Genomic DNA, 25,783 nt, shown 5'->3' with positions numbered 1-25,783 from the left:
ATGCAGCCAAAAATGAAAAATAAATAAAATTAAAAAAAAAACGGTGGCTGTAAGTTATTACTGCCCAAGGTCATGTGACCAAGCACGTCAGGGGCTCTGGCTGCCCCTTCAAGAAAGATAGATGGAATTAGATTATGGCTGAGCCATTCCTGTCTCCTCTCTAATTAGGACTTTATTCTTTTCCTAAGTGCCTTTATGGAGCTCCCACACCTCCATACCAGACTCCTACATGAGGCAAACTCTCCTTCTAGGAGTGGAACTCAAAAAACAGACAGTGAGGGCTTCCCTGGTGGCGCAGTGGTTGGGAGTCCGCCTGCCAACGCAGGGGACACGGGTTCGTGCCCCGGTCCGGGAGGATCCCACGTGCCGCGGAGCGGCTGGGCCCGTGAGCCATGGCCGCTGAGCCTGCGCGTCCGGAGCTTGTGCTCCGCAACGGGAGAGGCCGCAGCGGTGAGAGGCCCGCGTACCGCGAAAACAAAAAACAAAAAAAAACAGACAGTGGGTTCGCCGCAGACAACGGCCTATCTATCCTGCAAATGAGTCAGAACTGAGACCCCTTGAAGGAGTCCTGCAGTTTTGGTGCCAGCTCACTGGTTTCCGCTCCCTGTCCGTGCTGTACCCTCCCCCCAGCCACCGTGGCATCTGCAAGGCTCTGACCACAGCAGGCAGGCTCTGCAGCAAAGCAGAGGCAGATCTTCAACAGGAAGTCTTAGGGGAACATTTCCTCCCACGAACTCCAGGCCTTTGAGCCTGGGCCTCTTCTCTCCCCCAGATTGCCCAGAATTAAAAAAAAAAAAAAAAAAAAAGGCGTTAAGAGGTCTGTCAGTGGGGAGGACTCCAGGGAAAAGGATCTGTGCACCATCTTCTAAGTCTCCATTCTGCCCCTTGAACAAGCCTCTTTGGAGGCTCTTGGTTTTCACCTGTAAAATATAAATAGTAACCGTCCCTCCTACCACACTGAGTGTTGTGAGGGCCAAATGGAATGTTACTGATGAAATATTCTGGAAAACTAAAAGCTCTTTTTTTTGGTAGGCAGCATGGAGGCGGTGAAGGGACTTATGTCAAAAGTCCCATCTCGGCTTCAGGTTTCTTCTCTGTAAAACCGGAGAGAGGTGGGGTAGTGGCAGGGATGATCAGCCACTTAAAGTCCGCCATCTCTAGGGAAAGCCTCCCTAGGTCCGCGACCCAGCACATGAAGGAGGAAGTAGGGAGGGGAGGGGAAATCCCGTGGGTCGCTCAGTATCCCCCTCTCCTGCCCCTTTCACCCCGAGGAAGCGAAGCCGCCACCGGGCCCGGCAGAGCGCTGGGAGGGAGGGCGCCGAGGACGGCCGGGCGGTGGCGCGGGCGGGAGGCGGGGTCCCACGGACCAGTCGAGCCACGTGCGGTTGTTTCCGTGCCGGGGCGATCACGTGAGCAGCGTCAGCTGACCCGTCACGGTGGAGCCCGGCGGTGGCGCCCCGCATCCCCCGCCCTGCCGCTCCCGGAGTGCAGGACCTTGCTGAGGGGTAAGTGCGCCCCCGCGCCCCCTCTGTCCCCGGCCCACCCCCGCCTCCTCCGCCCCAGCCCCTGTCCCTCTCCCATCCCCACACACCCGGCTCGGCACTCCGGAAACTGTGGCGAGGAGGGCCGTGGCCGGGCTCAGCCCCGCGCCGCCCCCAGGCGGCCAGGAGGGGATGGCCCTGGGGAGCAGGGGGCGGGAAGTCGCTCTTACCACCGAGGCCGAGGGCTGGTCACCGCCCCCGAGCCCCGACATGGAGGAGCTGCTCCGGAGCGTGGAGAGAGACCTGAACATCGATGCCCGGCAGCTGGCTCCAGCCCCGGGGGGCACCCACGTGGTGGCCCTAGTGCCTGCGCGCTGGCTGGCCAGCCTCCGCGAGCGCCGGCTGCCCCCGGGACCGTGTCCCCGCGCTGAAGGCCTGGGCGAAGCGGAAGTCAGAACTCTCCTGCAACGCTCTGTGCAGAGGCTGCCGCCCGGTTGGACGCGAGTGGAGGTCCACGGGCTAAGGAAACAGAGGCTCTCTTACCCGCTGGGCTCCCTGCCTTTTGAGGAGGGGTCCGGCAGCCCAGAGACCCTCACTCGCTTCATGCAGGATGTGGCTGCCCAGAATTATCGCAACTTGTGGCGCCATGCATATCACACTTATGGGCAGCCCTATAGTCACAGTCCTGCCCCTGCAGCTGTCCCTGCCCTGGACTCAGTACGACAAGCTCTACAGAGGGTCTATGGTTGCCCCTTCCTGCCAGTGGGCGAAGCTCCCCAGTGCCCATCACATGCCAGAGATGGCCCCTGTCCTCCTCGGGGCAACCCTGCCTCTCCCAGTCTTCTGAGAGCTGAGGCTCTGTTGGAGTCACCAGAGATGTTGTATGTGGTGCACCCTTGTGTGCAGTTCTGCCTGCATGATGTGGTCACCTTCAGCCCTGCCAAGCTGACCAACAGCCAAGCCAAGGTGCTCTTCATTCTCTTCCGCGTGCTGAGGGCCATGGATGCCTGTCACCGCCAGGGACTGGCCTGTGGGGCCCTATCTTTGCACCACATCGTTGTAGATGAGAAGCTCTGCAGTGAGCTACGGCTGGACCTGAGTGCTTACGAGAAGCTCAGAGAGGATGAGAATGAGGAGATCTCTGTAGCAAGAAATGGGGCAGGCATTGAGCCTGGAGAGGAGGGAGGAGGGGGGCCTGGGTGTCCCACCTGCCAGGAGGAACTTAGGGACCTCGTGCTAGACTGGGTCCATGGCCGCATCAGCAACTTCCACTACCTCATGCAGCTGAATCGCTTGGCAGGTCGGCGGCAGGGGGACCCCAACTACCACCCAGTGCTGCCCTGGGTGGTGGACTTCACCACGCCCCGGGGGCGCTTCCGAGACCTGCGCAAGTCCAAGTTCCGCCTCAACAAGGGGGATAAACAGCTGGACTTCACGTACGAGATGACGCGGCAGGCGTTTGTGGCAGGTGGCGCGGGGGGCGGGGAGCCACCGCACGTTCCTCACCACATCTCTGACGTGCTTTCTGATATCACATACTATGTGTACAAGGCTCGGCGCACACCCCGGTCGGTGCTCTGTGGACACGTGCGGGCGCAGTGGGAGCCCCATGAGTATCCTGCAAGCATGGAGCGTATGCAGAGCTGGACACCTGATGAGTGCATCCCCGAGTTCTACACCGATCCCTCCATCTTCTGCTCCATCCACCCTGACATGCCTGACCTGGACGTGCCAGCCTGGTGCAGCTCCAGCCAGGAGTTCGTGGCTGCCCACCGGGCGCTGCTGGAGAGCCGAGAGGTGTCCCAGGACCTACACCACTGGATTGACCTCACCTTTGGCTACAAACTCCAGGGCAAGGAGGCCGTGAAGGAGAAGAATGTGTGTCTGCACCTGGTGGACGCCCACACGCACCTGACCAGCTACGGCGTGGTGCAGCTCTTCGACCAGCCGCACCCCCGGCGCCTGGCCGGGGCCCCTGCTCTTGCCCCTGAGCCTCCACTCATCCCCAGGCTGTTGTTCCAGACCATCCAGGAGAGCACAGGCCGGGAGGACTTCCCAGCACAGCTTACGAATGGAACGGGCAGGCCGGTTTTGGAGGCCACTCCCCGTGAGGCTGCCTGGGCCAGGGACATGCCCGTGGTGGGGGAGGATGACTTGGAGCAGGCCACAGAAGCTCTGGACTCCATCTCCCTCACTGGGAAGGCAGGTGACCAGCTGGGCCCCTCCTCCTCCTCCTCTTCTAGTCACGCCCCTCCAGCCCTCCTGCCTTTCTCGGGGGCCTCAACCTCTCGACCAGGCCGCCGGAACAAAGCTGCTGGGGTAGACCCCGGGGAAGGTGAGGAGGGCAAGATTCTTCTTCCGGAGGGCTTCGGTCCTCTGCAGGCTCTGGAAGAGGTGGAGAAACTGGGCAACTTCTTGACCAAAGGCCTGGGGGGCCGCTTGGAGGTGCCTCAGCAACCCCAGGTCCAGCGAGCCGTGCTGCTGCGGGACCTCTTCCATCGGGACATGCAGGCGCTGGGTGTCCTGTTGGCTGAGATGGTGTTTGCCACCAGGGTCCGGACACTGCAGCCTGATGCGCCTTTGTGGGTACGCTTCGAGGCTGTTCGGGGGCTCTGCGCACGCCATCCCAAGGAGGTCCCTGTGTCTCTGCAGCCCGTGCTGGACACGCTCCTGCAGCTCAGTGGCCGTCAAGGCCCCGTGGTTGCAGGGAGGGGCAAGCTGGACCCGCTGTTCGAGTACAGGCCCGTCTCCCAGGGGTTGCCCCCGCCCTGCCCGGCCCAGCTCCTCAGCCCCTTCAGCTCCGTGGTTCCCTTCCCTTCGTACTTCCCCGCGCTGCACAAGTTCATCCTCTTGTACCAGGCCAGGCGCGTGGAGGACGAGGCCCAGGGGCGGGAGCTGGTCTTTGCTCTGTGGCAGCAGCTGGGTGCAGTTTTGGGTGACATCACCCCCGAGGGCCTGGAGATCTTGCTGCCTTTTGTGCTGTCACTCATGTCTGAGGAGCACACAGCCGTGTATACGGCCTGGTACCTCTTTGAACCTGTTGCCGAGGCACTGGGCCCCAAAAATGCTAACAGGTACCTACTGAAGCCTCTCATTGGTGCCTACGAGAGCCCCTGCCGGCTACACGGGCGCTTCTACCTGTACACCGACTGCTTTGTGGCCCAGCTAATGGTGCGGCTGGGCCTGCAGGCCTTTCTTGTCCACCTGCTGCCCCACGTCCTGCAGGTGCTGGCGGGTGTGGAGGCCTCCCAGGAAGAAAGCAAGGGCCTGGCGGGGGCATCAGAGGATGAGGAAAGTGGGCTCCCGGGGGCCAGGCCTAGCGCCTGTGCCTTTGGGGAGGAGATCCAGATGGATGGGGAGCCTGCTGCCTCCTCGGGCCTGGGGCTCCTGGACTACACGTCTGGTGTCAGCTTCCACGACCAGGCCGACCTCCCCGAGACAGAGGACTTCCAGGCCGGGCTCTACGTGGCCGAGTCCCCTCAGCCCCAGGAGGCTGAGGCTGTGAGCCTGGGCCGGCTGAGTGACAAGAGCAGCAGCAGCGAGACATCCCTGGGCGAGGAGCGGGTGGCAGACGAGGGGGGCACCCCGGTGGACAAGAGCAGCCTCAGGTCGGGTGACAGCAGCCAGGACTTGAAGCAAAGCGAGGGCTCCGAGGAGGAAGAGGAGGAGGAGGAAGGCTGTGTGGTGTTGGACGAGGGGGAGGGGGAGGGGGAGCAGGATGAGGTCCCCGAGGCGTCTGAGCTCACGCTGTCCAACACGGTGCTGTCCATGGATACGGTCGTGGCCGGCGACGGCGGGGCTGACGGGGAGGAGGAAGAGGAACCACTGACCGAGCAGTCGGAGGGCAAAGAGCAGAAGATCCTTCTTGGTGAGTTCTCAGGCCTGGAGGTGTTGGTCTAACACTCATCGCGTGTGGAGCCCCTGCCCTGTGCCAGGCAGTGGGTCGAGCAGATCCACACGCAGCAGAGCCATGGGCCTGCCCTGCTGGAGCTCACGTCCGAGCTGTAGGCAGTCTTCCGTAAGCACGAGTTCTGTTAGTGCTACAAACAACAATGGCTGGCTACCACGAGGGAATATAACATGGGCTTAGATCTCATTTTCAGGGGTCAAAGAAGGCTGCCTTGGAAGTAGGACCTGCTGGGGTTCAATGAGGAGGAGGTAGCTGGGCAAAAATGGCTGGCTCTGTGGTGGGAAGAGCGTTCCAGGCAGAGGGAACAGCCTGTGCGAGGCTCTGAGGCTGTCACGGTTCCATTAAAGAATCTGTGAAAGGCCAGTGTGGTTAGACTTAGAGAGTGAAGAGAAGCGGAAGGGGAAGAGGCCAGAGGGGATGGTAGCCAGGGCCTCGTTTCGGAGCTGGGGGAGATTCACTGAAAGGGTCACCCTCCTGCAGGGTATGCCCGAGTAGAGGTGCCTGGAGCAGCCCCAAAGCCAGACTCCCACAGGCCAGCTCTGCTGCTGCTAAAGGGAGGGTGGTGGCGTGGGGTGGCCAGGCTCTGGCTGGGCTCCTGGGCACAGTTGGAGTCCGCGTCGGCTAGGCGGGGTCCGTGGGGTGGGGTTGGGGAGTAGTGAGCCGCCGTTATCTGATGAGCTCAGGGCCTGCCCCCGCCCTGCAGATACGGCCTGCAAGATGGTCCGCTGGCTGTCCGCCAAGCTCGGCCCCACCGTGGCCTCTCGCCACGTGGCCCGGAACCTGCTCCGCCTGCTGACGTCGTGTTATGTGGGTAAGGCCGGGGATGGGGCTTCCTCCAGCCCTTTGCCCCTCTTCAGCCGCCTGTAGCGGATCCTTCCCACTTTCACCTCGGACCACCTCCTGGCCCGGTCCTGGGTCCCAGTCTGTAAGCTCCTTCCTTCCTTGGGTGAGGCACGGGGAGACCCCAAGCTAGAGTGAGCAGGAGTGGCCACTGCGGTCCCTGAAGGCCCACCTCCCCCCTGCCCTCCACTAGCTGTGGCCCTTCCTTGGCAGGGCCCACCCGACAGCAGTTCACCGTGAGCAGTGGCGAGAGCCCCCCGCTGAGTGTGGGCAACATCTACCAGAAGAGACCAGTACTGGGCGATATAGTATCGGGGCCCGTGCTCAGCTGCCTCCTCCACGTCGCCCACCTGTACGGGGAGCCCGTCCTCACCTACCAGTACCTGCCCTACATCAGCTACCTGGTCAGTCACCGTTTGGCAGCCGGGGTCTGGGCGGCTGAGGGCCGACCCAGGACCTCTTTGGGTTCCCGGCGGTCTGTGAGGCAACCTGGCCCTCATCTGGGGCTCTGTGGCCCTAGGTGGCCCCGGGTAGTACCTCAGGCCCCAGTCGACTGAACAGCCGCAAGGAGGCGGGGCTGCTGGCAGCGGTGACTCTGACCCAGAAGATCATCGTGTACCTCTCAGACACCACCCTCATGGACATCCTGCCCCGTATCAGCCACGAGGTCTTGCTGCCCGTGCTCAGCTTCCTCACTTCCCTCGTCACGGGGTAGGGCCCTGCACCACCCCACAGGGGAGCAGCCCAGCTGGGGGGCGACCTGGGGAGTGGGGTGTCAGGAGTGCTGGTTTTCATCCCAGCCGGGTGACCCTGAGCAAGCCACACCTGTCTGTGCCTTCGTTTCCTCACCTGGTCCGGACCAGTTGGTCTTATAGCTCCTTTCGTTTACGGCTTTGGATAGATCTGGGAAAGCCCTGCAGAGGCAGTGGGGGCTGGAGCTTATAAGCTCTATTTCCAGGTTCCCAAGTGGAGCCCAGGCCCGGACTGTCCTGTGTATGAAAACCATTAGCCTCATCGCCCTCATCTGCCTGCGCATCGGACAGGAGATGGTCCAGCAGCACCTGAGCGAGCCCGTGGCCACCTTCTTTCAAATCTTCTCTCAGCTGCACGAGCTTCGGCACCAGGTGGGCAGACCTACCTGGCTGGGGTGGGCTGGCCAGGGGCCGTGGCCTCCGCTGACTCTCCGGGCTTCCTGCCCACAGGATCTGAAGCTGGAGTCCGTGGGCCGCAGTGAGGGCCAGCTGCCAAAGGTGGCCTTCTCCGATGGGCAGCTGCGGCTGGTGGACCCCACCCTGCTGGACGAGCTGCAGAAGGTGTTCACCTTGGAGATGGCGTATACGATCTACGTGCCCTTCTCCTGCCTGTTGGGTACTGGCCCATCACGTCCCCTCCCAGCCTCTGTGGCTACAACTCTTCCCCTGGGAGGGCCCCATGCTCCCCCAGCCCCTAGAGTCAGGAGTGGGTGTTAAACACAGTTCTCTGGGTCAGAGCAAAGGGATTTTGGCCTTAGGCCCCTGAGTCCCAGTGACGTATAAACAGGGATTGAGCTTTGGCCAGCAAGGAGGCACAGGAGCAGCCTGGCCTGTGCCTGGGGCAGGCAGGGCAGTCAGGCTGCCGGACTGACGTCTTAGCAGCCGTCTGAGAGGAATTAGCAGCCCACTGTTCACGTAACTTCCCGTATAGGCCGGGCCCTGTGCCAAGCGTCTATGTGTGTCATCGCCCTGAATAGGATGAACAGTGCTGGGCAGATATGTTGTCATCCCACCACTGAAATCTAGCCTGTGGGAGGGAGAGCATGACCTGTCTTGTTCACCGTTCTGTGTCTGATGCCCAGCATGGCACGCAGCACTCGTGGAAGATGCTCACGTGTCCATACTGAAGGAGTGAATCCACATTTCCCTGGGGAGGAAACAGGCTCAGGGATGAAGAGTTACTTAGAGTTGCACAGACAGCACCTGCCCTGCCTTCTGTGGTTCCCAAGCCCTTGGGTCGGTGGTGGCAGTCACTTGCCATCTCCCCTAATCTCAGGACCTCTCCCGCTCCCATCCAGGTGACATCATCCAGAAGATCGTCCCCAACCACGAGCTGGTGGGGGAGCTGGCGGGGCTGTATCTGGAGAGCATGAGCCCAAGCCATCGCAGCCCTGCCAGCGTGGAGCCCACCGCGCCCAGCACCGGCCCTGAGTGGGACGCCCAGGGTGGGGGCTGCCCCCAGGACGACGGCCACTCGGGGACCTTTGGGAGCGTCCTGGTCGGGAACCGCATCCAGATCCCCGATGACTCCCAGCCTGAGAGCCCCGGCCCGCTGGGCCCCATCTCCGGGGTGGGTGGCGGGGACCTCGGCAGCCAGAGCGAGGACAACGTGCTGAAGCGGAAGCTGCCACGGAGCGTGCACGGCCTGAGTGGGAACTGGCTGGCACACTGGCAGTACGAGATCGGCGTGAACCAGCAGGATGCCCACTTTCACTTCCACCAGATCCGCCTGCAGAGCTTCCCCGGCCACTCAGGGGCCGTCAAGTGTGTGGTGCCCCTGAGCAGCGAGGACTTCTTCCTGAGTGGCAGCAAGGACCGCACCGTGCGCCTCTGGCCCCTCTACAACTCTGGGGACGGCACCAGTGAGACAGCCTCACGCCTCGTCTATGCCCAGCACCGCAAGAGTGTCTTCTTTGTGGGCCAGCTTGAGGCCCCGCAGTGTGTGGTGAGCTGTGACGGGGCTGTGCACGTCTGGGACCCCTTCACAGGTGAGCGGGCCCAGGTGAGGCCTGTTCTGTTGCTGCTGTCCTGTACTCCACCAAGGGTGGTGGGTTGGGGTATAATGGTATGTGGTTGGGGGTGACCCGGTGAGGCCACAGAGAGGAGCATCTAAGACTCAGAATCCGTCATACCCAAGTTTGAATCGGCTCTGCCAACTTACTTGCCGAGTGACCTTGAGCAAGTCACTCTGCTGCTGGAAGAATCAGTTTTCCTATCTGCAAAATGGGAATCAGAACAGCTGCTTGAGGATAAGGCATAGGGGTTTGGCTTAACGTGGAGCACATAGTACCTGGTTGGTAAACAGTTGCCCACATATTTTTTGTCATCATTGTAGGCAGAAATAAGGTTAAAAAGCAGGGGTTAAGGAGGTAGAGTAGCATTGAGGTAGGTGGTGGGGAGGTAGCTTTCGGCGAGGGTGCTGTGTGAAGAGAGGGGCCTGGCTTGGTCATGGAAGTAGGAAGGTGGGAGGGTCAAGAAACGTCTTTCGCAGCATTTATTGAGGTTTCCTGGGATGTGGGAGGCAGGTACGGGGTGGGTTGGGGGGATAGGAGGAGTCGGGGCTCTTCCGTCAGTGGCCGGGACCCAGATCCACCGTGCCTTTCCTTCCCAGGGAAGACCCTTCGCATGGTGGAGCCGTCGGACAGCCGGGTGCCCCTGACCGCTGTGGCTGTCATGCCCGCCCCCCACACCAGCATCACCATGGCCAGCTCTGACTCGACCCTGCGCTTTGTAGACTGCCGGAAGCCTGGCCTGCAGGTCAGGGGCGTCCTGTTCCCTGAGCCCTGGCCTGGGTGCCTGGCAGGGAGGAGAGACCCCTGAAGAGAGGAGGCCAGGGCAGAGTTTCTCTTTGGTGACAGATCAGCAGCAGCAAACCCGGGGGGGTGGGGGGTTGGGCTCTGGCTCTGGGATTTGGGGAGCCCCCCCTTGATGGGGGACGAGGCTCAGGCCTTCCAGCTGTGTGGGTTGGGGGATGAACTGGACCTCGGGGAGATGCGGGTTGGAGCAGGCCGTGGCGCCTCAGCTTGTCTTCCTCTGCCCACAGCATGAGTTCCGCCTGAGCAGCGGGCTGAACCCTGGGCTTGTCCGCTCCCTGGCTGTCAGCCCCAGCGGCCGGAGTGTGGTGGCCGGCTTCTCCTCGGGCTTCATGGTGCTCCTGGACACCCGTACGGGCCTGGTTCTGCGTGGCTGGCCTGCCCATGAAGGGGACATCCTGCAGATCAAGGTGACAGACCAGGTTCCCTTCCCCTCCTGGCTGACTGCTCCAGCCGTCACCTCTGCTTAGAGCCCACCCAGGACAGGCTCCAGCTGACCTCCCTTATACCTGCCCGAGGACTGGTGGGCAGGGAGGGTCAGGAGCCAGCTGCACCATGGGGGCCTCGGCAGGAGGCTGGCCGCTGGGTGGAACTGGGGGGCCGAGCTGACCCTGCTGCTTCCTGGTGATGTTCTAATGAGTAACCCTTGTCCATATTTGTCTTACTTGGAGGATCAGGGGTCGGGCCCTGTCCATGACCCAGTCAGGTTAAATAAAGCTCAGCTGGGAGGCTGTTTACTGCCCCCAGACCACTGAGCAGAGTCCATGCCCCCAGCTGGGCTGTCCCGGTGCGGGCAGGGGCGGATCGGGCATGGGAATCCTGCCCCCACCTCCACCCCCAGCCCATTTTCAATCGCAGACCTCAGGGAACTGCTCAGGGAGGTGCAGGAGGGGAGGAACAGGGCTCTTTGTGGGAGGGTTTTTCCAGGCAACTGGGACTCCCTCCCCATCCGAAGCGGCAACCAGGGGACATGCACTGCCACTGCTGGGGGCAGGCAGCCCCTGGTTCCCTCCAGGGCCCCCCAGGGGATCCTGGGTTCTGGGTGCCTCTAAATTCTGACTTTCCAAGAAAGCATCAGGAGGTCTCTAGGGTCAGCCTGGGTGTTAATCCTGGCTCCGCCACTTATTGGTTCTGTGACCTTGTATGATTACTTAACTTTCCCGAGCCTTAGTGTTTTTCTCTGTAAAATGGGAACAATGACAACACCTTCCTCATAGAGTTGTTATGAAGATTAACCACGGTAAGACGTGTAATGTACCTAATACGATGCTTGACATAGGAAGTGCCCAAATTATAATGATGACTAGGTGGATGACGCTTAATATATTCCTGTTAACTAACGTTGATATAACGTGGGAGGGTGGCAGCCTGTCCCCGGCTCAGGACACCCTGTCCTCCTGGGAGATCCTGTGGGAAGAAACAGGAAGACCCTGGGCCCTGCTGAGGCTCTGCTCTCCCCGGGCAGGCGGTGGAGGGCAGTGTCCTGGTCAGCTCCTCCTCTGACCACTCCTTGACTGTCTGGAAGGAGCTGGAGCAGAAGCCCACGCATCACTACAAGTCAACCTCCGACCCTATCCACACCTTCGACTTGTACGGCAGCGAGGTGGTAACTGGCACCGTGGCCAACAAGATTGGCGTCTGCTCCCTGCTTGAGCCGCCTTCCCAGGCCACCACCAAGCTCAGCTCCGAGAACTTCCGTGGCACGCTCACCAGCCTGGCCTTGCTGCCCACCAAACGCCACCTCCTGCTGGGCTCAGACAATGGGGTCATCCGCCTCCTGGCATAGTCCGAGGCAAGAGCTGGCCAGGCGGAGGTGGGCACACGTCCTCCGGGAGTCCATCCCTCACCTTTGTTTCCCCAGCAGCATCCCTCCTGGCAAGCCTCAGGCCCCATGCCCTGGGTACCCACATGGCCTGCCAGCTAAGGTGGCATGGAGGTCTGGGCTCCTGAACCCCCAGAGCCACTGAGGCTGCCAGAAGGGATCTCGTTCATGGCTTGGGGCGATGCTGCTCCACCGAGCCAGCAGGAAGCAAGAGCGAGAGCCTGGGGAAAGCCTTGCTGCCCTCTCTTCTCCCCAGCTCCACCCTCTGCATCCACATGGGGACAGGAAGCTCTGGGAAGGGGAAGGGAGACTCTCCCTGCCTAGCCAGTCTCCAGCCACAGCACCCCTTGCTGGGCTCTCTCTGCCCCTGTCCTGCAAGGACCGGGACACCACCACAGTCCAGGACACTGATGGTGCTTGGACTCCAGCCTCTAAGGGCTGGCCATGGTCCAGGAGTTAGGGGCCTTGGGCAGTGGTTTAAGTGTCTCCCAGCCAGGCCCTGCCCAGTGTGGGACCAGTAGGGGAAGAAAGAGGGCAGGACCAAAGGAGAGAAGATGGACTGGGCCCGGTGGTGCCTGCCAGGAGCGACCCCATGCCTTGCCTGCCCACCTGTCACCACAGTGTTTGTGCCTTGAGTTGATGAGACAGCCCCTGGGTCCAGAGTCCCTGGGGGAGCAGGTCCAAGACCCTGAAAGAAGGGGCAAGAAGGGTCATCTCTGCATCTCAGGTCTCCCTCCCCCAGGGGACAGGAAGACCCAGGCATCCCCGGGTCCTCACGTTCTGGAGCAGAGATGAGGTCTGAGGCTGGGCCTCTGCTGCTTTCTCACTATTTGCAATAGATGTAAATATGATCAATAAATTCTTTGGAAGAACCGTGGAACCGAGTGAGGCTTCTCTTTTTTTTCGGCCGTGCAGTGGAAGCGCGGAGCCCCAACGCCTGGACCACCAGGGAGGTCCCTGAGTGAGGCTTTTCCTGACGACGGTGCCAGGGTGGGGAAAAATTGAGACCCTGCAGCTTCCGGGACAGCGAGGAGAGGGTGAGGAGGTGCGGAGGCAGCCCGATCACTGTTCTTCAGGCGGTACCGGGTACAGGGCTTCTGGTTCGTGTAGCCCCAGGCCAGTTTCCAGAACCCTCACCCTTGAGGAGGGTAAGGAGGTATTGCTCCCGATGAAGTAGGGTGCTGGGAGAGGCTGTGTCCCTCCGCATCTTTCCTCTCCCCACCCCTGCCGTCTGGATCCAGGCTGGAGGCATCCAACCAGGAGCCTGGGCATGTGAGGGTTGAGGATGGGCATCCTATCCTGGGTTCCTGCGTTGTCTCTTGCAGCTTCTGCTTCCCTCCTCTTGGGAGGGGGAGGCAGTTATGGGGGAGAGGAAAGGACATTGGAACTAGGAACCTGGATGTAACTCTGAGCCCAGCTCTGTGTCCTTGGGCAGGTCACACAGCTTCTCTGTGCCTGACTAAGACAGGGATAACCTCTCACTTCACGGGGTCACTGGAAGGCCCCTGTCCTTCCTGGATCTGCCCTCCGGCTGAGGACAGCCTCATCGACCGTCTCCTGAACCTCCTTTCTCCGGGCTTAAGAGGGACCCACATCTACGGGGGTTCCAGGTAGCTGTCCCAGTATTAGATGCCTTGGTGGGAAAGGGGTTTTTGGTCCTAATATCAATGTTTAACCGGATGTGCAGGTCAATGTTTACCAGAAGAGAAAGCAATTGGAACAGGGGTTGGCTGAGAGCAAAGGTCCTGGTGGCAGGGGAGGGCTCAGCTGGGCTGGCTGGAACCCGGGCAGAGCGTGGGGAGCACCCAAGTGGGGCCAGAGGGACATCGTGTGCAGCAGCGAGGAGCCTGCCGAGGTAAGATGGGTGGCTTGGCCTGGAGCTGCCCACCTTGCCGAGGGGGTCTGGTCTGGGCTGAGTTTATTCAGGAGACCTGTCACTTCTCCGCCTCCTGGGGTGATGAGGAACCAAGGTGGAGGTTCTGGGGGGAGTCCCTCTGGGAAATGAAAGACTGGAAGCCTTTTCTTGCCAGGAAGATTCAAAAGCCCAGGTGGGAGATCAGGGCCCTGGCCAAGGGTCCTTGTGTGGGATGGGGATGGGGCCGGGGTGATAGAAGGATGCTTGAGACGGGGGCGGGATGGGTGTGTGTAAGACCCGCTCCGAGGCCGGACCAAGACCTGCCCATCCGCACCCGCCAGCCTGGCTTCCCGGAGCCAGCCTGGGGCAGAGAGAGGGCCAGGTCCTGTGTTTTCCGTAAGTCCAAAGGTGGCTCTGGCCAGAGTCATTCATTGGGCTCTGCTGTTGGGTCAACAAGGCCAGTCTCTGGCCCAGCCCACCACCCCTGCTGAGACCACAGTCCCGCCCACCCTTGTGGGCAAGAGCAGACCAGCCAGAAAAGGTGGGCCGATGGGCAGCCAGTTGGATAGGAGCTCCGGGGTGGAAGCCTCAGTACGGAGGAGGCTTCAGGGCAGGCGCCTCCCACAAGAGGGCCCTTGGGCTAGACTGACAGCAGCCATTGCTGAGTGCCAGGCCGTGTAGTCAGGGCTCACGAAGACTGACTTAGGTTGGTCTCCGCGATACACATGAGTAGAGGTAGGGACTTTCGCCACCATTTTACAAGATGAGGCAAAGCCCAGAGGGGTTAAGGGGGATGTCCTACGTCCTCTGCCAAGAGGCACAGCCTGGATTCAAACCCAGGTCTGACTCACAACACCAGGCCTTGAAGAATGGGGACATGTTTTTGTTTGGGTAATATTTTCCCCCTATGAACAAAAACATTTTCAGTGCATGAAGAGTGAACAATCAGAAAACGCAAAGGGGAAAAAGCAACTCAGGGGGGAGTTCAAGCAATTCACTGCTCAGAGGGCTGTGCTTTGGGCGTGTGTGCTGCCGCTGTCGCTGTCCCCTCCTTGGTGACGGCTCAGGACTTCGGCTGCCCGTGAGCGTGAGGGTGGGATTCCACGGCGGGTGTGGGCGCGAGGAAGGAACGGAGGCTTCCCGTCCCGCACAGGAACATGGCGCTGCTCTGGCTGCCTGAGCTTGTCCTTGTGCTCAGCTTGTCCTGCCTGCAAAGCCCCTGCTCAGCGGTGAGCCTGGGCCGCGGTCTGGGTGGGGCGGGGAGGCGGCTACGGGAGACGCCAGGGGTCCCGGGGAAAGAGGAGGGGGGCAGGGTCGAGGGAGGTCTTGGCTTTAGGGGTTCCCTCGCCTCTCCTCGTTCCTTTCTCAACAGTTCTCTCCTGTGAGCACCATGGAGCCCTTGGGCCTGCAGGTACTGGGGAGAGAGAGGCACGGCAGGGAGGAAGGCCCCAGGGGGCCTCACCTGTGGCTGGTGCAGGGTGGGGAGACCTGTGGGAAGGGTTGCTCTCCATCTGCTTCCTCCTTTCTTCAGCTGATGAGCGGGAAGACCCAGCAGAAGCTACCCCCACTTTCCCTCCTCAAGTTGGGCAACCAGGTACAACCAGGTGGGGCTGGGGAAGAGTGGGCGGGGCCTGAGGGAGGAGGGCCATCGGCAGGGGCAAGGAAGTGGGCGGGGCCTGAGGGTGGCAGTGAGGCTGAGGCCTGAAGGGAGAGGGGGGGAGGGACCAGAGGAAGGGACCTAGTCCCCTGAATGCCATTGCCCATGTCTGGACGGGGACAAGGCCCTGCTGTCCCCAGCACAGGGGCTTTGAAGGACATCTTCAACACAGAACCTGGAGCTGAGCCCTTGACCCCACTGACCCCTAATCTGTCCCTGCAGGAGCCTGGTGGCCAGACTGCCCCAAAGAAGGCCCCAGGAGACTGCGAGGGGTCCCCAAACCTGGAGCAGACCCGCAGGCTGGCCCAGGCCATGATGGCCTTCACCAGAGACCTCTTCTCCCTGGTGGCCCAAAGCTCCACCAGGCCCAACCTGATCCTGTCGCCTCTGAGTGTGGCCCTGGCACTGTCTCACCTGGCACTAGGTACTATGGGAGCACCTGTCCAGACCAGCAGAGCTGGGAGGCCAGTAGGAACTCATTACCTACCCCAGAGTTTACGAACAGGTGCTTCCTCCATCAGGGTCACTTGGATGTTTGGTAAAAATGCAGACTCCAGTCTCTGTGCATGAGAATCCCAGGGATTGGGCCCAGGATGTGCTTCTGGTGATTTTTGTGCAAGAATATGATAGGTACAATGTCTCCGTTGGACTGGAGGGTCTCACTGTGGGACCTTCCCCAGAGAGGGAAGGCCATAGGATGAGGTTGCCCAGATTGGCAGCAACAGAGATGAAAGTAAACTTGGGAGTCCTGTCCCTCAGACCAGTTCAGGATAGGGGAGGAGAAAGTGCGGTCTCGTGGGCATGCTCCCTGTAGGTATTCAAGAGGGATGGGAGAGGGCAGTGGGGGCGGGAAGGACCGCGGTTGCTGTGGCCCCTCCAGGTGCTCAGAACCAAACACTGCAGAGGCTGCAGCAGGTGCTACACGTGGACCCAGGGCCCTGCCTCCCCCACCTGCTCAGCCGCCTCTGCCAGGACCTGGGCCCCGGGGCTTTCCGATTGGCTGCCAGAATGTACCTGCAGAAAGGTAGGTGCTGGTGGCAGACACTGTCTAGGTTGTGCCCTGGGGTGGACAGGGGTGAGGGAGACGGGTGTGGGCTCAGGCAGCCAGTCGGAGCACAGGTGGTTGTGGGGCCCAAGTGCTGGCAACAGCCTGTGGGCCCTTCTGTGCAGGATTTCCCATCAAAAAGGACTTCTTGGAACAATCAGAACAGCTCTTTGGTGCAAAGCCCATGAGCCTGACGGGAAGGAAGAGGGATGACCTGGCAAACATCAACCAATGGGTGAAGGAGGCCACAGAGGGGAAGATTGAGGATTTCCTCTCAGATCTTCCAGATGACACAGTGTTGCTTCTCCTCAATGCCATCCACTTCCAGGGTGCGCTCCTCCCCTTCTCGGCTCCCTGCCCGCAGACCCTACCCCTGCCCCGTAGGCACGCTTTTTTCTGAGCGTCCCTCTTCCTCCCCAGGCCTGGGCCAGGAGGGTAGGAGACAGGTAATGGTGTGGCAGGACGGAGGCCCAGGAACTGGATGGGGCTGTTGTGGGGAGAGTTCCCTAGGAGGAAACCGAGTCTTAAAAGACCCAGGGGAGGTTCCTGGGAACATGGCAGGGCAGGGGAGAACGCAAGCCCAGGTTCTGCAATCGCTCCAGGGAACAGACCTCAGATTACCTGGGTATCACCTGGCACAGCACCCCCTGGCACCTCAGCCTCCACCTTTCATCCCTTAAATGGGTTCTGGGTGGGATGGGGAAGAGACTGGTGGGGTAGAATCTACCTTGGTCCCAGTCTATATGGCCCCTGCCCTCTGCTGGATTCAGGCTTCTGGAGGAGGAAGTTCGACCCGAATCTCACGCGGAGAGACACTTTCCACCTGGACGAGAAGTTCACGGTGCCGGTGGACATGATGCAAGCCCGCACATACCCGCTGCGCTGGTTTCTGCTGGAGCAGCCTGAGATCCAGGTCACCCTTGACTCCCCAGCCTGGGCTTGGGTGCTGGGAGGTGAAGAAGGGAATGGGCACCTGTGGAGCAGGCACAGGGGTCAGGGGTGTGCCCCACCTTCCTTGTAGTCACGTCGCTGGGGCAGGTGGCTCTGAAAGGTCTCGCTGTGCCCCCATCCAGGGAAACTGAGGCTCTAGGCACTGCGGGTTTAGTGGAGCACAAGGAAACCAGATCCCTGCTCTGGGGAAGGAAGACACACAGTGCACGAGCAAACATAAATCAACAGGATAATTTCAGATAGTGGGGGGAAAGGTGTTTTAGCTAGAGGGGTCAGGGAACCTTCTTGGAGGAAGGGACACTGAGTTGAGTCCCAGGTGATCTTTGGTTATGGGGGTTTATTACAAGGACCCGGGTCGTGGGGCAGCACAAGGCCTCAGCACCCTGAAGCCTGGGAGATGCGACCTGAGCTCTCACACGGTGCTCCTTGGGAGGGAGGATCTGATTGGGGTGGATCTGTCAGCGTCCTGATGGAACATTCTGATTAGAGAGAGTGCTGTGTCAAGCTATCTCAGGTGCAGCCTCCCTCGCTTCCAGCCTAAACACGGTCCCCTTGGCCTAAGCGGCTGATCCCTGGGCCAGTCGGCTGTGGCTGAGACCGCAGTGTTGGCTAGTTTCACAAGGTCTCTTCTGAGAGGGGCTGTGGGTGAGGCAGGCCCTTGGAGCAGTGTCCCAGCTTCTCTCCGGTTCCCCCGACACGTGGCCCATCTGGTTCGCCTCCCCACCAGTTCTATTCCTGCTGCCCCTTCCCGCCAGGCTGTGTCCTGCCCACACTTCCTTCACCCTTCCGTCTCCATCCTTGGCCCTCCTTGGTCTTCCTCTTGTCTCGCCCGCCCTCTGCGGGCTGGCCCGGGTAGCCAGACACTGGCACTCCCCCTCCAGCCGCAGGGGTCCTGCCCTCTGGGCGCTCTGCCTGGAGACCGAGGAGTGACATCCACCAGGGCCCATGGAGCCCAGTGGTTTTCACACTTCTTTAGCTGCGGAAACTCTGTTCACATGAAATCTTACCCCAAATCACAGTATAGATACACAGCCAGGCAAAGTCACAGTTGGAGGAGAGAGGAGTGGATAGGGTACGACCCTTGGCAGCGGCTCCTCTGCTAGGGCAACCTGGTCCATTGTACGCATGGAAGTGAGAGGCGGACACAGGGGGTTCCTCACCCTGAGTCACGGGCTAGCTGGTAGCAGAGGAGGAGAGAGAAAACTACCAGTTACTGAGTGAGCGCCGCCTACGTGCACACGCTCGGCCAGAAGCTTTAAAAGCTTCTCTCTTTCCGTCACATGTCAGCCGGTAGTGTGTGCAGGTAGTGTTACTCCACGGGTGAGGAAGCGGAGGCTCAGGGAGACCCCGCACACGCCTGTGAAGGATGGAGTGTCTCCTAAGCGGTGCTGGCCCAGTCCCCAGGTCGGCCTGGGTGCTCTCTGGTCCTCACGCCGTCTCCCTGCCTTGTCTGTAGGTGGCTCATTTCCCCTTTAAGAACAACATGAGCTTCGTGGTCGTCGTGCCCACCCATTTCGAGTGGAACGCGTCCCAGGTGCTGGCTAGCCTGAGCTGGGGCGTGCTGCACCAGCCCTTGCTACGGGAGAGGCCCACCACGGTCCAACTGCCTAAGCTGCACCTGAAATACCAAATGGACCTGGTGGCCATCCTCAGCCAGCTGGGTAAGGAGGCCGGGCGTGGGACAGCTCCCGGCTCAGCTGGACGGGGTGGGTAAGGAGGAAGCCCCCCAGCCGGCAGGCCTGAGTCAGAGCTAGACTTGCGTCCTGGCCTTTTCTGGGGCTTAGGGAGGTGAGAGGGTTTGATATGCACCCTTGGACTCTCTGTCCTGGGCAGGGGGTGGGGCAAGGGAATGAGGACCTGCTCTGCCCAAGACTGAGCACCGCAGAGAATCCTGGGTGGAGAGCCAGGGGTGGCGTGTGAGCCTCGCTGGCTCTCCTGCAAGAGGCACGAGGAGCCCACCATGTACAAAAAGCTGAGTCTCACAGGGGTCGGCAGAGGAGGAATCAGGTACTTACAATTCAGCGTTAAGTGATAAGACAGAGGGCTTCTCTCTAGTCCACCCAGGGAACTATTGAAAAGGCATCTGTCTGGACTTCGGGGCAGGGGCTCAGGGAAGGCTTCCCGGAGGAAGGAACCTTTAAGCTGATACATGCAGGTTAAATAGGAGTTAACCGGCAGTCTGTGGGTTCAAGGTGCTCCCTGGCCGGGATGCCAGACACCCTCCCAGGCAGGTCCATGCAGCGTGTGGGGCAGAAGGCAGCTCTGACCAGCCATCTCCTGGCCTGGGCAGGCCTGCAGGAACTGTTCCAGGCCCCGGACCTGCGCGGGATCTCAGACCAGAGCCTGGTGGTGTCCAGCGTGCAGCATCAGTCCACGCTGGAGCTCAGAGAGGCCGGGGTGGAGGCGGCCGCGACAACCAGTACGGCCATGTCCCGCATGTCCCTCTCCTCCTTCAGCGTGAACCGCCCCTTCCTCTTCTTCATCCTCGAGGACAGCACGAGCCTGCCCCTCTTTGTGGGCAGCGTGAGGAACCCCAATCCTGGCGCGCAGCCGGAGCTCAAGGAGCAGCAGGACTCCCCTGACAACAGGGACTTTTTCCAGCACCAGAAAGTCTTCCCCCGCGGAGACAAGCCGTTCGGCCCTGACTTAAAACTTGCGCCCCCCTCGGAGGAGGATTACCCCCAACCTAGCAGCCCCAAGTGACGGGCTGTGGCCGCCAGCAGCCCGAGTCCCTGCTTGGACCAGCCTCTCAACTCATGTGACTCTTTCCAAACAGCTTTGTGGGATTGTGGGCGGGGGCCTGGGGCGCAGTCTGGCAGAGGGGAGGAGGGGAGCCAGTCTCTCTTCTCCTCTTGGGGAGTTTGGGGAGGGGCAGCGCTGGGAGGAGGGCAGGCATCGGGGAACCATGGGCCTTGATCCCACGTTATTTCTTCCAAAGGGGTTCAGAGGGTGTCCTCGTCTGGGGCTTGGGCGGAAGGGCAGCTGTGGATTCATTTTTGTCAGGAAGGTAGGTAGGTTATTCCCTAAGTTGGCTGGGTCGCCTCCACGCCTGTTTACCAGAGAGGGCCAGGGCCGGGGAGGAGTGGACACCTGGCTGGGGAGATGGGGTGGCCCGGGGGTGCCGAGCACTGTTGTGGGGTTAAACATGTGGGTGGAGGTCGAGCGCCCCGCGCAACTGCCTCTGCCCTGAGCTGCCCAAGGCCCAGCAGCCTCCAGACCACCCCGTGGCCTCAGTCTCCCCGCTGGTCCTCGGAGGTACCAACACTGCCAGGACTCCCCTTTTTTCCTCTCCCCTCTGTCCCCCCTGCCTGGTGTCTCAGTGGCCGAGGGGTGGGGGGCGTTAGCTCCCGAAGGCTCTTTTGTAAAGTTTTTGTAGTGATTTTTATGCCACCTGAATAAAGAATGAATGGGCCTGTCTGCTGTGATGTCACTGTTTGGGGCGTGGGTGGGAGCAGGGGGGCTGGAGGAAGGCGGGAGGAGGCCACGGGCTGGGCCCCCAGGAGCAGCAGCCCTCTCTGTGCCACGTTTGGCCTCTGGTCACTCGCCAGCCCTTCTCCACCGTGCCGTCCCTCTGACTTCACCAGCCCTGCCCAGGGCCACCCCCTTGCCAGCCTGGCTCTGCTCTCAGCCTGTTCCTCTCTACGGACCTCAGGCATCCGGCAACAAAGGCGACTCAGAATAGCACCAGCCTCCTGGTTTGGGAGAAGAACTGGCAATTAGGGAGCTTGAGGAGTTTCTAATTACATGCCAGCCCTTCTGCCTGGAGCTGGCGCCCGCCAGACGGGGGCGGGCAGGCTGCCGGGAGCACCGGCTCCAGATGGAGGCTGTCAGAGCCTGAGGATTTGGGGGAAGCAATTGGGGGCACCTTGGCACAGAGCTGGGGGCAGCCCTTGTCTGTGAGTGCAGGGTGTCCATGTGGCAGCAGCCACCTGCGGCCCTGTAGTGCAGTGGTTAAGAGCAAGTCCCTAGGATGGCATATCGCTTCTTACAAACCAGCAGTGTGTGGAGATGGGAAGTAAATCAACAGTGAAATACATGGCATGTCAGAGGGTGGTGAGAGCTCTGGTGAGAAGTAAAGCAAGGAAGGCCTCCCTGAGGAGGTGACTTTTGGAGCAGAGACTAGAAGGAGGCAAGGGTGGGTACTATGGGGACATCCTGGGGAAGAATGATCTGGGCAGAGGAGTGGGAGCTGCTCAAAAGGTTCAGGATGATCAGGAGATCCGTGGGGCTGGAGTGGAGGGGGTGAGGGGGGAGATGTAGGAAGGAATCAGAGGGGAACTGAGGGCAGACCACTGAGGGATTTAGGGCCACTGTAAAGACTGTTGTTGTTATCTTAGGAGAGGTAAGAGATAACTGGAAAGTTAAATCAGCAAGCCCCCCAGCTTAATTTTACCTCCTGAGTTTTTCTCAGCTCTCTCTTCCTCTCCATTTGGGCTCTAGCCACGGTTTGGATCTAGTCATCACTCCCGAGGGTCACTGCTGTCGCCTCCCGGGTTCTCCGTGCTGCCGGTCTGGCTGCCTTAACTGCATCCTCCGCCCTGTAAATACTAGTCAAGTGCTTTCTGTGTGCCCAGCAGCTCCCCAGGTTCTGGGGCTGCAGCAATGAAAAAGCCAACAAGACCTCTACCCCCCAGAGCCTAAATCTGGTGGTAGAGTGTTCTAGACAATAAACAAGTTAAAATTTGGGGTTGAAGTATAGTATGTCAAGTACACAAGTCATAAATGTACCTAAGCATAATGAATTTGTTTCACGAACCAAGTACCCCTGTGAAACCAGTACTCAGATCAACAAACAGTACTCACACTCCTGGCTTCTGATAACAGACTAGTTTTTTCTGGTTTTGAACTTTATGTAAAGGAATCGTGCAGTCTGTCCTCCCTTGTGCCTGGCTTCTTTCATTCAACCTCCTGTTTGTGAGATTCATCCGTGTCGTTGGGGATGGAAATTATTCATTCACTGTGGAAGGCTTTTTTTTTTTTTTTAATTTATTTGTTTAGTTGCACGGGGTCTTAGTCGTGGCAGGCGGGCTCCTTAGTTGCAGCAGGTGAACTCTTAGTTGTGGCATGCATGTGGGATCTAGTTCCCTGACCAGGGATCGAACCCTGGCCCCCTGCATTGGGAGCATGAAGTCTTAACCACTGTGCCACCAGGGAAGTTCCTGTGGAAGGCTTTAACTGGGGGGCACCATGGTCTGAGGTAAGCTCTGGAAGGCTCATTTGGCTTCTGTGAGGAGAACAGACTTAGAGGCACAAATGCAGGAGGAGGGAGGCTGGTTAGCAGGCAAGAGACATGGGTGGCTTGGCCCAGGCTGCCGGCTCTGGAAATGCAGGAAAGTGGTCACACTTCAGGTATATTTTGCAGGTAGACGTTATAGAATTTGTGCATAGACTGTATGGCAGATGAGGGAGAGGAAAGAGTTAAGGATGGTGGGGCTTATCATTCAAATCCCTGGATTTTTGTGTTGAGAAAAACGGGTTTTACTGAGATGGGAATCAGAGTGAGGGACAGATTTTAGGACTGGAGATTTTAGGATGGCAGATTTTTTGATTGGAGATTTCCATTTTGAACATGACTGAAATGCCACACTAATATAGGGTGACCATATGTCCCAGTCTTCCCTGGGATGGTTCGTGGTTCCAGCTTAATTCACAGCACCCGCTTTTGTGCTTAGAAGTGTTTGGATGATGAATTGTATGTTCCTCTTACATGCTGGGCATCCATGTGGCTATGTCAAATTGGGCTGGAAGTGTATATTTGGGAGCTCACAGATGCACTGAAAGTTATGGAACTGGCAGAAATCACCTAAGAGGAGATGTAGATGGAGACAGAAAAAAAGGTGTCCCAGAATCAAGCCAGCAAGGAAGATGGAAAAGATGGGGCTTTTGAGGTGCGAGAAAAATGAGAGGGTATGGAGAGTCAGGGTTTCAAGGAGGGACAGTTTGCCGTCTGCTGGCGAGGGCAGAGATGTCCATTTGGTGGTCAACGCAGACGTCACCCGTGAACTTGGCGACAGCAATTTCAAAGGAGAACTGGGCACAGAAGCAAGTTGGAGAGTGAGGAAGGAAAGGCTCTAAGAGTAAATAGCTCTTCCCCTCATGTCTGGGAGGGAGGGTGAAGTGGACGGTAGCTTTAGGGGATGCGGCAATCAAGGAAGCATCTTTAAAGAAGGGAGTACCAGATGCTGTTTAAAGGCTGTGGAATGGTCCTTCAGAGAAGGATTACATTGATTAGACAGGAGAGGGGCTACCTGCAGGAGCCTAGTCCTTGAAAAGCACCAGTGCAGACCCTCTCCTTTGGCAGGCGTGGGACACACTGCTTTCACGCTACTCGGAAGAAAGAGAAATCTTCTTTCTTTATAAGTTATTATAAATAGGACATACAAAAGGGTATAATAAATCGTATAGGGCCACCGTCCAGCTTAAAAAATATTCTCAATATAGTGATGGTCCTACATTCCCTTCCTCAATCCTTCCCCTGCCCCCAAAACCATCATCCTGAATTTGTTTTTTTATTATTTTCATGCATTTCTTTTACTTTCACCACATGAGTTTTAATCCCTGAGTGGTATATATTAATAGTATCATTCTGTGTGTTTTTAAACCTTCCACAAATGTATCATCCTGCAACTTGGCATCACTCTATATTGTGAGATGAATCTGTGTTAAGTGGCTTCCCTTTAGTATTTCTCATAGCTGTAGGCTTTTTTTTTTTTTTTTCACCCCTTATCTAATCTCCCGTTGCTGGACACTGAGGGAGCTTTCTTTCTTTCTTTTTTTTTTTGCCACTACAGAGTGCTGCTGAAACATTCTTGCTACATCCTTGTGCACGTGCGCAGAGTCTTTTCAGCTCACATGTCTAGGAGTGGAATTGCTGAGTTGTGGGTTTGGGTTTTCCATCTTTCACTGCTAGGGCTGCCACATAAGGTTATGCACAACCTTGCCATTTGTCGCCAGACTGTTCTTCAAAGGGGTTGCATCAATTTAGGTTCTCATAAGGAGGGCCTAAGGGATCCTGGCCGTCCACATGCTCACCAATACTTGGTATTGTCAGATGTTTCAATTTCGCCCATCTGATGAATGTGAAATACACATATCAAAGTATTTAATCTGCATTCCCCTGATTACGGGTGAAAAACATCTTTTCATAAATTTATTGGCCACTCAGGAGTCTTCATCTGTGAATTACCTGGGCCTCTTTTTCTGTTGCATTGTTTTCTTCTTTCTTTTTTTTAAAAAAATTGATTTGTAGTTTTTCTATATTATAGTTAGTAATCTTTTTTTTTTGTCAGTTATCTGTGTTACAAATATTTTCTCTTAGTGTGAGGCTTGTCTTTTCATTTTGTTTTATGGTATCTGTTCATGAAAACAAGTTTTTGATTCTAGTGCCAAATTTATCAATCTTTTATAATTTGCGTTTTTGGTGTCTTGTCTAAAAAAACTTTCCTACTGAGAGATCACAGGTGAATCCATCTATACATTTTTCTAAAATATTTACATTTTTTCCTGTTGTGTATCTGTGTTTGCATTTGTTGTTTAAGCCATTAAAATGAGCTCTGAAAGGATACATATGAAAGAGATTAACATCAGCCATCTCCAGGGAGTGGAATCAGGTAACTGGGGATCAGAGTGAAAAGGAGTCATTCACTGTATATCTTTAGTTGCTTTTGAGTTTTGAACCATATTTAAGAAATACCTATTCAAAAATAAGTGAATAATGTAAATAAAAAGTCATTAAAAAGGTTCTGCAGGGACCCCTCCTGCACTGTTGGTGAGAATGTAAACTGGTACAGCTACTATGGAGAACAGTATGGAGGTTCTTTAAAAAACTTAAAATAGAGCTACTGTATGAGCCAGCAACCCCACTCCTGGGCATATATCCAGAGAAAATCATAATTCGAACAGAATTATAATAATTATAATAATAATTATTATATATAGAATAATTATTATTCCAATATTCATTGCAGCACTATTGACAATAGCCAGGACATGGAACCAACCTAAATGTCTATCGACAGAGGAATGGATAAAGAAGATGTGGTACATATATGCAATGGACTATTACTCAACCATAAAAAAGAATGAAATAATGCCATTTGCAGCAACATGGATGGACCTAGAGGTTGTCATACTGAGTGAAGTAAGTCAGACAGAGAAAGACAAATATTATATGATATCACTTATATGTGGAATCTAAAAAACTGGTACAAATGAACTTATTTACAAAACAGAAGTAGAGTCACAGATGTAGAAAACAATCTTATGGTTACCAGGGGGCAAAGGGGGCGAGGGATAAATTGGGAGATAGGGATTGACATATACACACTACCATATATAAAATAGATAACAGATAAGGACCTACTGTATAGCACAGGGAACTCTATTCAGTACTCTGTAATGACCTATATGGGGAAAGAATTTAAAAAAGAGTGGGTGTATGTATATGTATAACTGATTTACTTTGCTGTACAGCAGAAACTAACACAACATTGTAAATCAACTATACTCCAATAAAAAAAATTAAAAAATATAAATGTTAAAAAAAAGGTTCTGCAAAAACAGAAATTGTTTTTCAGAAACATTTAAACCTCTAATGCACCTACAGTTAATCTTTGTGCATGGTGTGAGACAGGGATCCAGTTTTAAATTGTCCACAG

General features: G+C 57.5%; 2 protein-coding genes across 7 annotated transcripts; both read left to right on the top strand.

Annotated features, from left to right (window-relative positions):
* The first annotated feature begins 1,466 nt into the window (after nt 1-1,466).
* WDR81 (WD repeat domain 81) lies at nt 1,467-12,492 on the top strand. Of its 3 annotated transcripts, XM_029211507.1 has the most exons (10): nt 1,467-5,349; nt 6,095-6,202; nt 6,445-6,635; nt 6,752-6,942; nt 7,190-7,355; nt 7,434-7,599; nt 8,282-8,971; nt 9,595-9,740; nt 10,027-10,206; nt 11,262-12,492. In XM_029211507.1, exons 1-10 carry the CDS (start codon nt 1,674-1,676, stop codon nt 11,580-11,582), a joined length of 5,835 nt encoding a protein of 1,944 aa, XP_029067340.1. In that variant the 5' UTR covers nt 1,467-1,673; the 3' UTR covers nt 11,583-12,492. The 3 variants fall into 3 exon arrangements, 1 of the variants encoding a protein (XP_029067340.1); XR_003791908.1 differs by having other exon boundaries at nt 8,282-8,985; nt 9,595-10,206; nt 11,262-11,331; XR_003791907.1 differs by lacking the exon at nt 11,262-12,492 and having other exon boundaries at nt 8,282-8,985; nt 10,027-10,198.
* Nucleotides 12,493-13,324: 832 nt separating this feature from the next.
* SERPINF2 (serpin family F member 2) lies at nt 13,325-20,535 on the top strand. 4 transcript variants are annotated; one of them, XM_029211509.1, is made up of 10 exons: nt 13,372-13,473; nt 14,627-14,702; nt 14,846-14,884; nt 15,005-15,067; nt 15,353-15,554; nt 16,011-16,154; nt 16,301-16,504; nt 16,946-17,088; nt 18,583-18,787; nt 19,417-19,829. In XM_029211509.1, the coding sequence occupies exons 2-10, from the start codon at nt 14,631-14,633 to the stop codon at nt 19,827-19,829; spliced, it is 1,485 nt and encodes a 494-aa protein (XP_029067342.1). In that variant the 5' UTR covers nt 13,372-13,473; nt 14,627-14,630. The 4 variants fall into 4 exon arrangements, with proteins under 4 accessions (XP_029067341.1, XP_029067342.1, XP_029067344.1 ...); XM_029211511.1 differs by lacking the exon at nt 13,372-13,473 and adding an exon at nt 13,530-14,208; XM_029211508.1 differs by having other exon boundaries at nt 13,325-13,473; nt 14,846-15,067; nt 19,417-20,535.
* Nucleotides 20,536-25,783: the final 5,248 nt, after the last annotated feature.

This window comes from Monodon monoceros, unplaced genomic scaffold (genome assembly GCF_005190385.1).
Source record: "Monodon monoceros isolate NGI ecotype Baffin Bay Population unplaced genomic scaffold, NGI_Narwhal_1 Super_Scaffold_9, whole genome shotgun sequence".
Classification (NCBI taxonomy): domain Eukaryota; kingdom Metazoa; phylum Chordata; class Mammalia; order Artiodactyla; family Monodontidae; genus Monodon; species Monodon monoceros.
The sequence above is the reverse complement of the archived record's forward strand: the minus strand, read 5'-3'. Positions and strand labels throughout refer to the sequence as shown.

Excerpts from the sequence above, each read along its gene's own strand:
- WDR81 (XM_029211507.1), top strand. The coding sequence starts at position 1,674 with ATGGCCCTGGGGAGCAGGGGGCGGGAAGTCGCTCTTACCACCGAGGCC. Across the intron at positions 5,350-6,094 it reads AGAGCAGAAGATCCTTCTTG|ATACGGCCTGCAAGATGGTC; the intron begins GTGAGTTCTCAG and ends CCCGCCCTGCAG. Across the intron at positions 8,972-9,594 it reads CGTCTGGGACCCCTTCACAG|GGAAGACCCTTCGCATGGTG; the intron begins GTGAGCGGGCCC and ends TTTCCTTCCCAG.
- SERPINF2 (XM_029211508.1), top strand. The coding sequence starts at position 14,631 with ATGGCGCTGCTCTGGCTGCCTGAGCTTGTCCTTGTGCTCAGCTTGTCC. Across the intron at positions 15,068-15,352 it reads TCCTCAAGTTGGGCAACCAG|GAGCCTGGTGGCCAGACTGC; the intron begins GTACAACCAGGT and ends CTGTCCCTGCAG. Across the intron at positions 15,555-16,010 it reads ACTGTCTCACCTGGCACTAG|GTGCTCAGAACCAAACACTG; the intron begins GTACTATGGGAG and ends TGGCCCCTCCAG.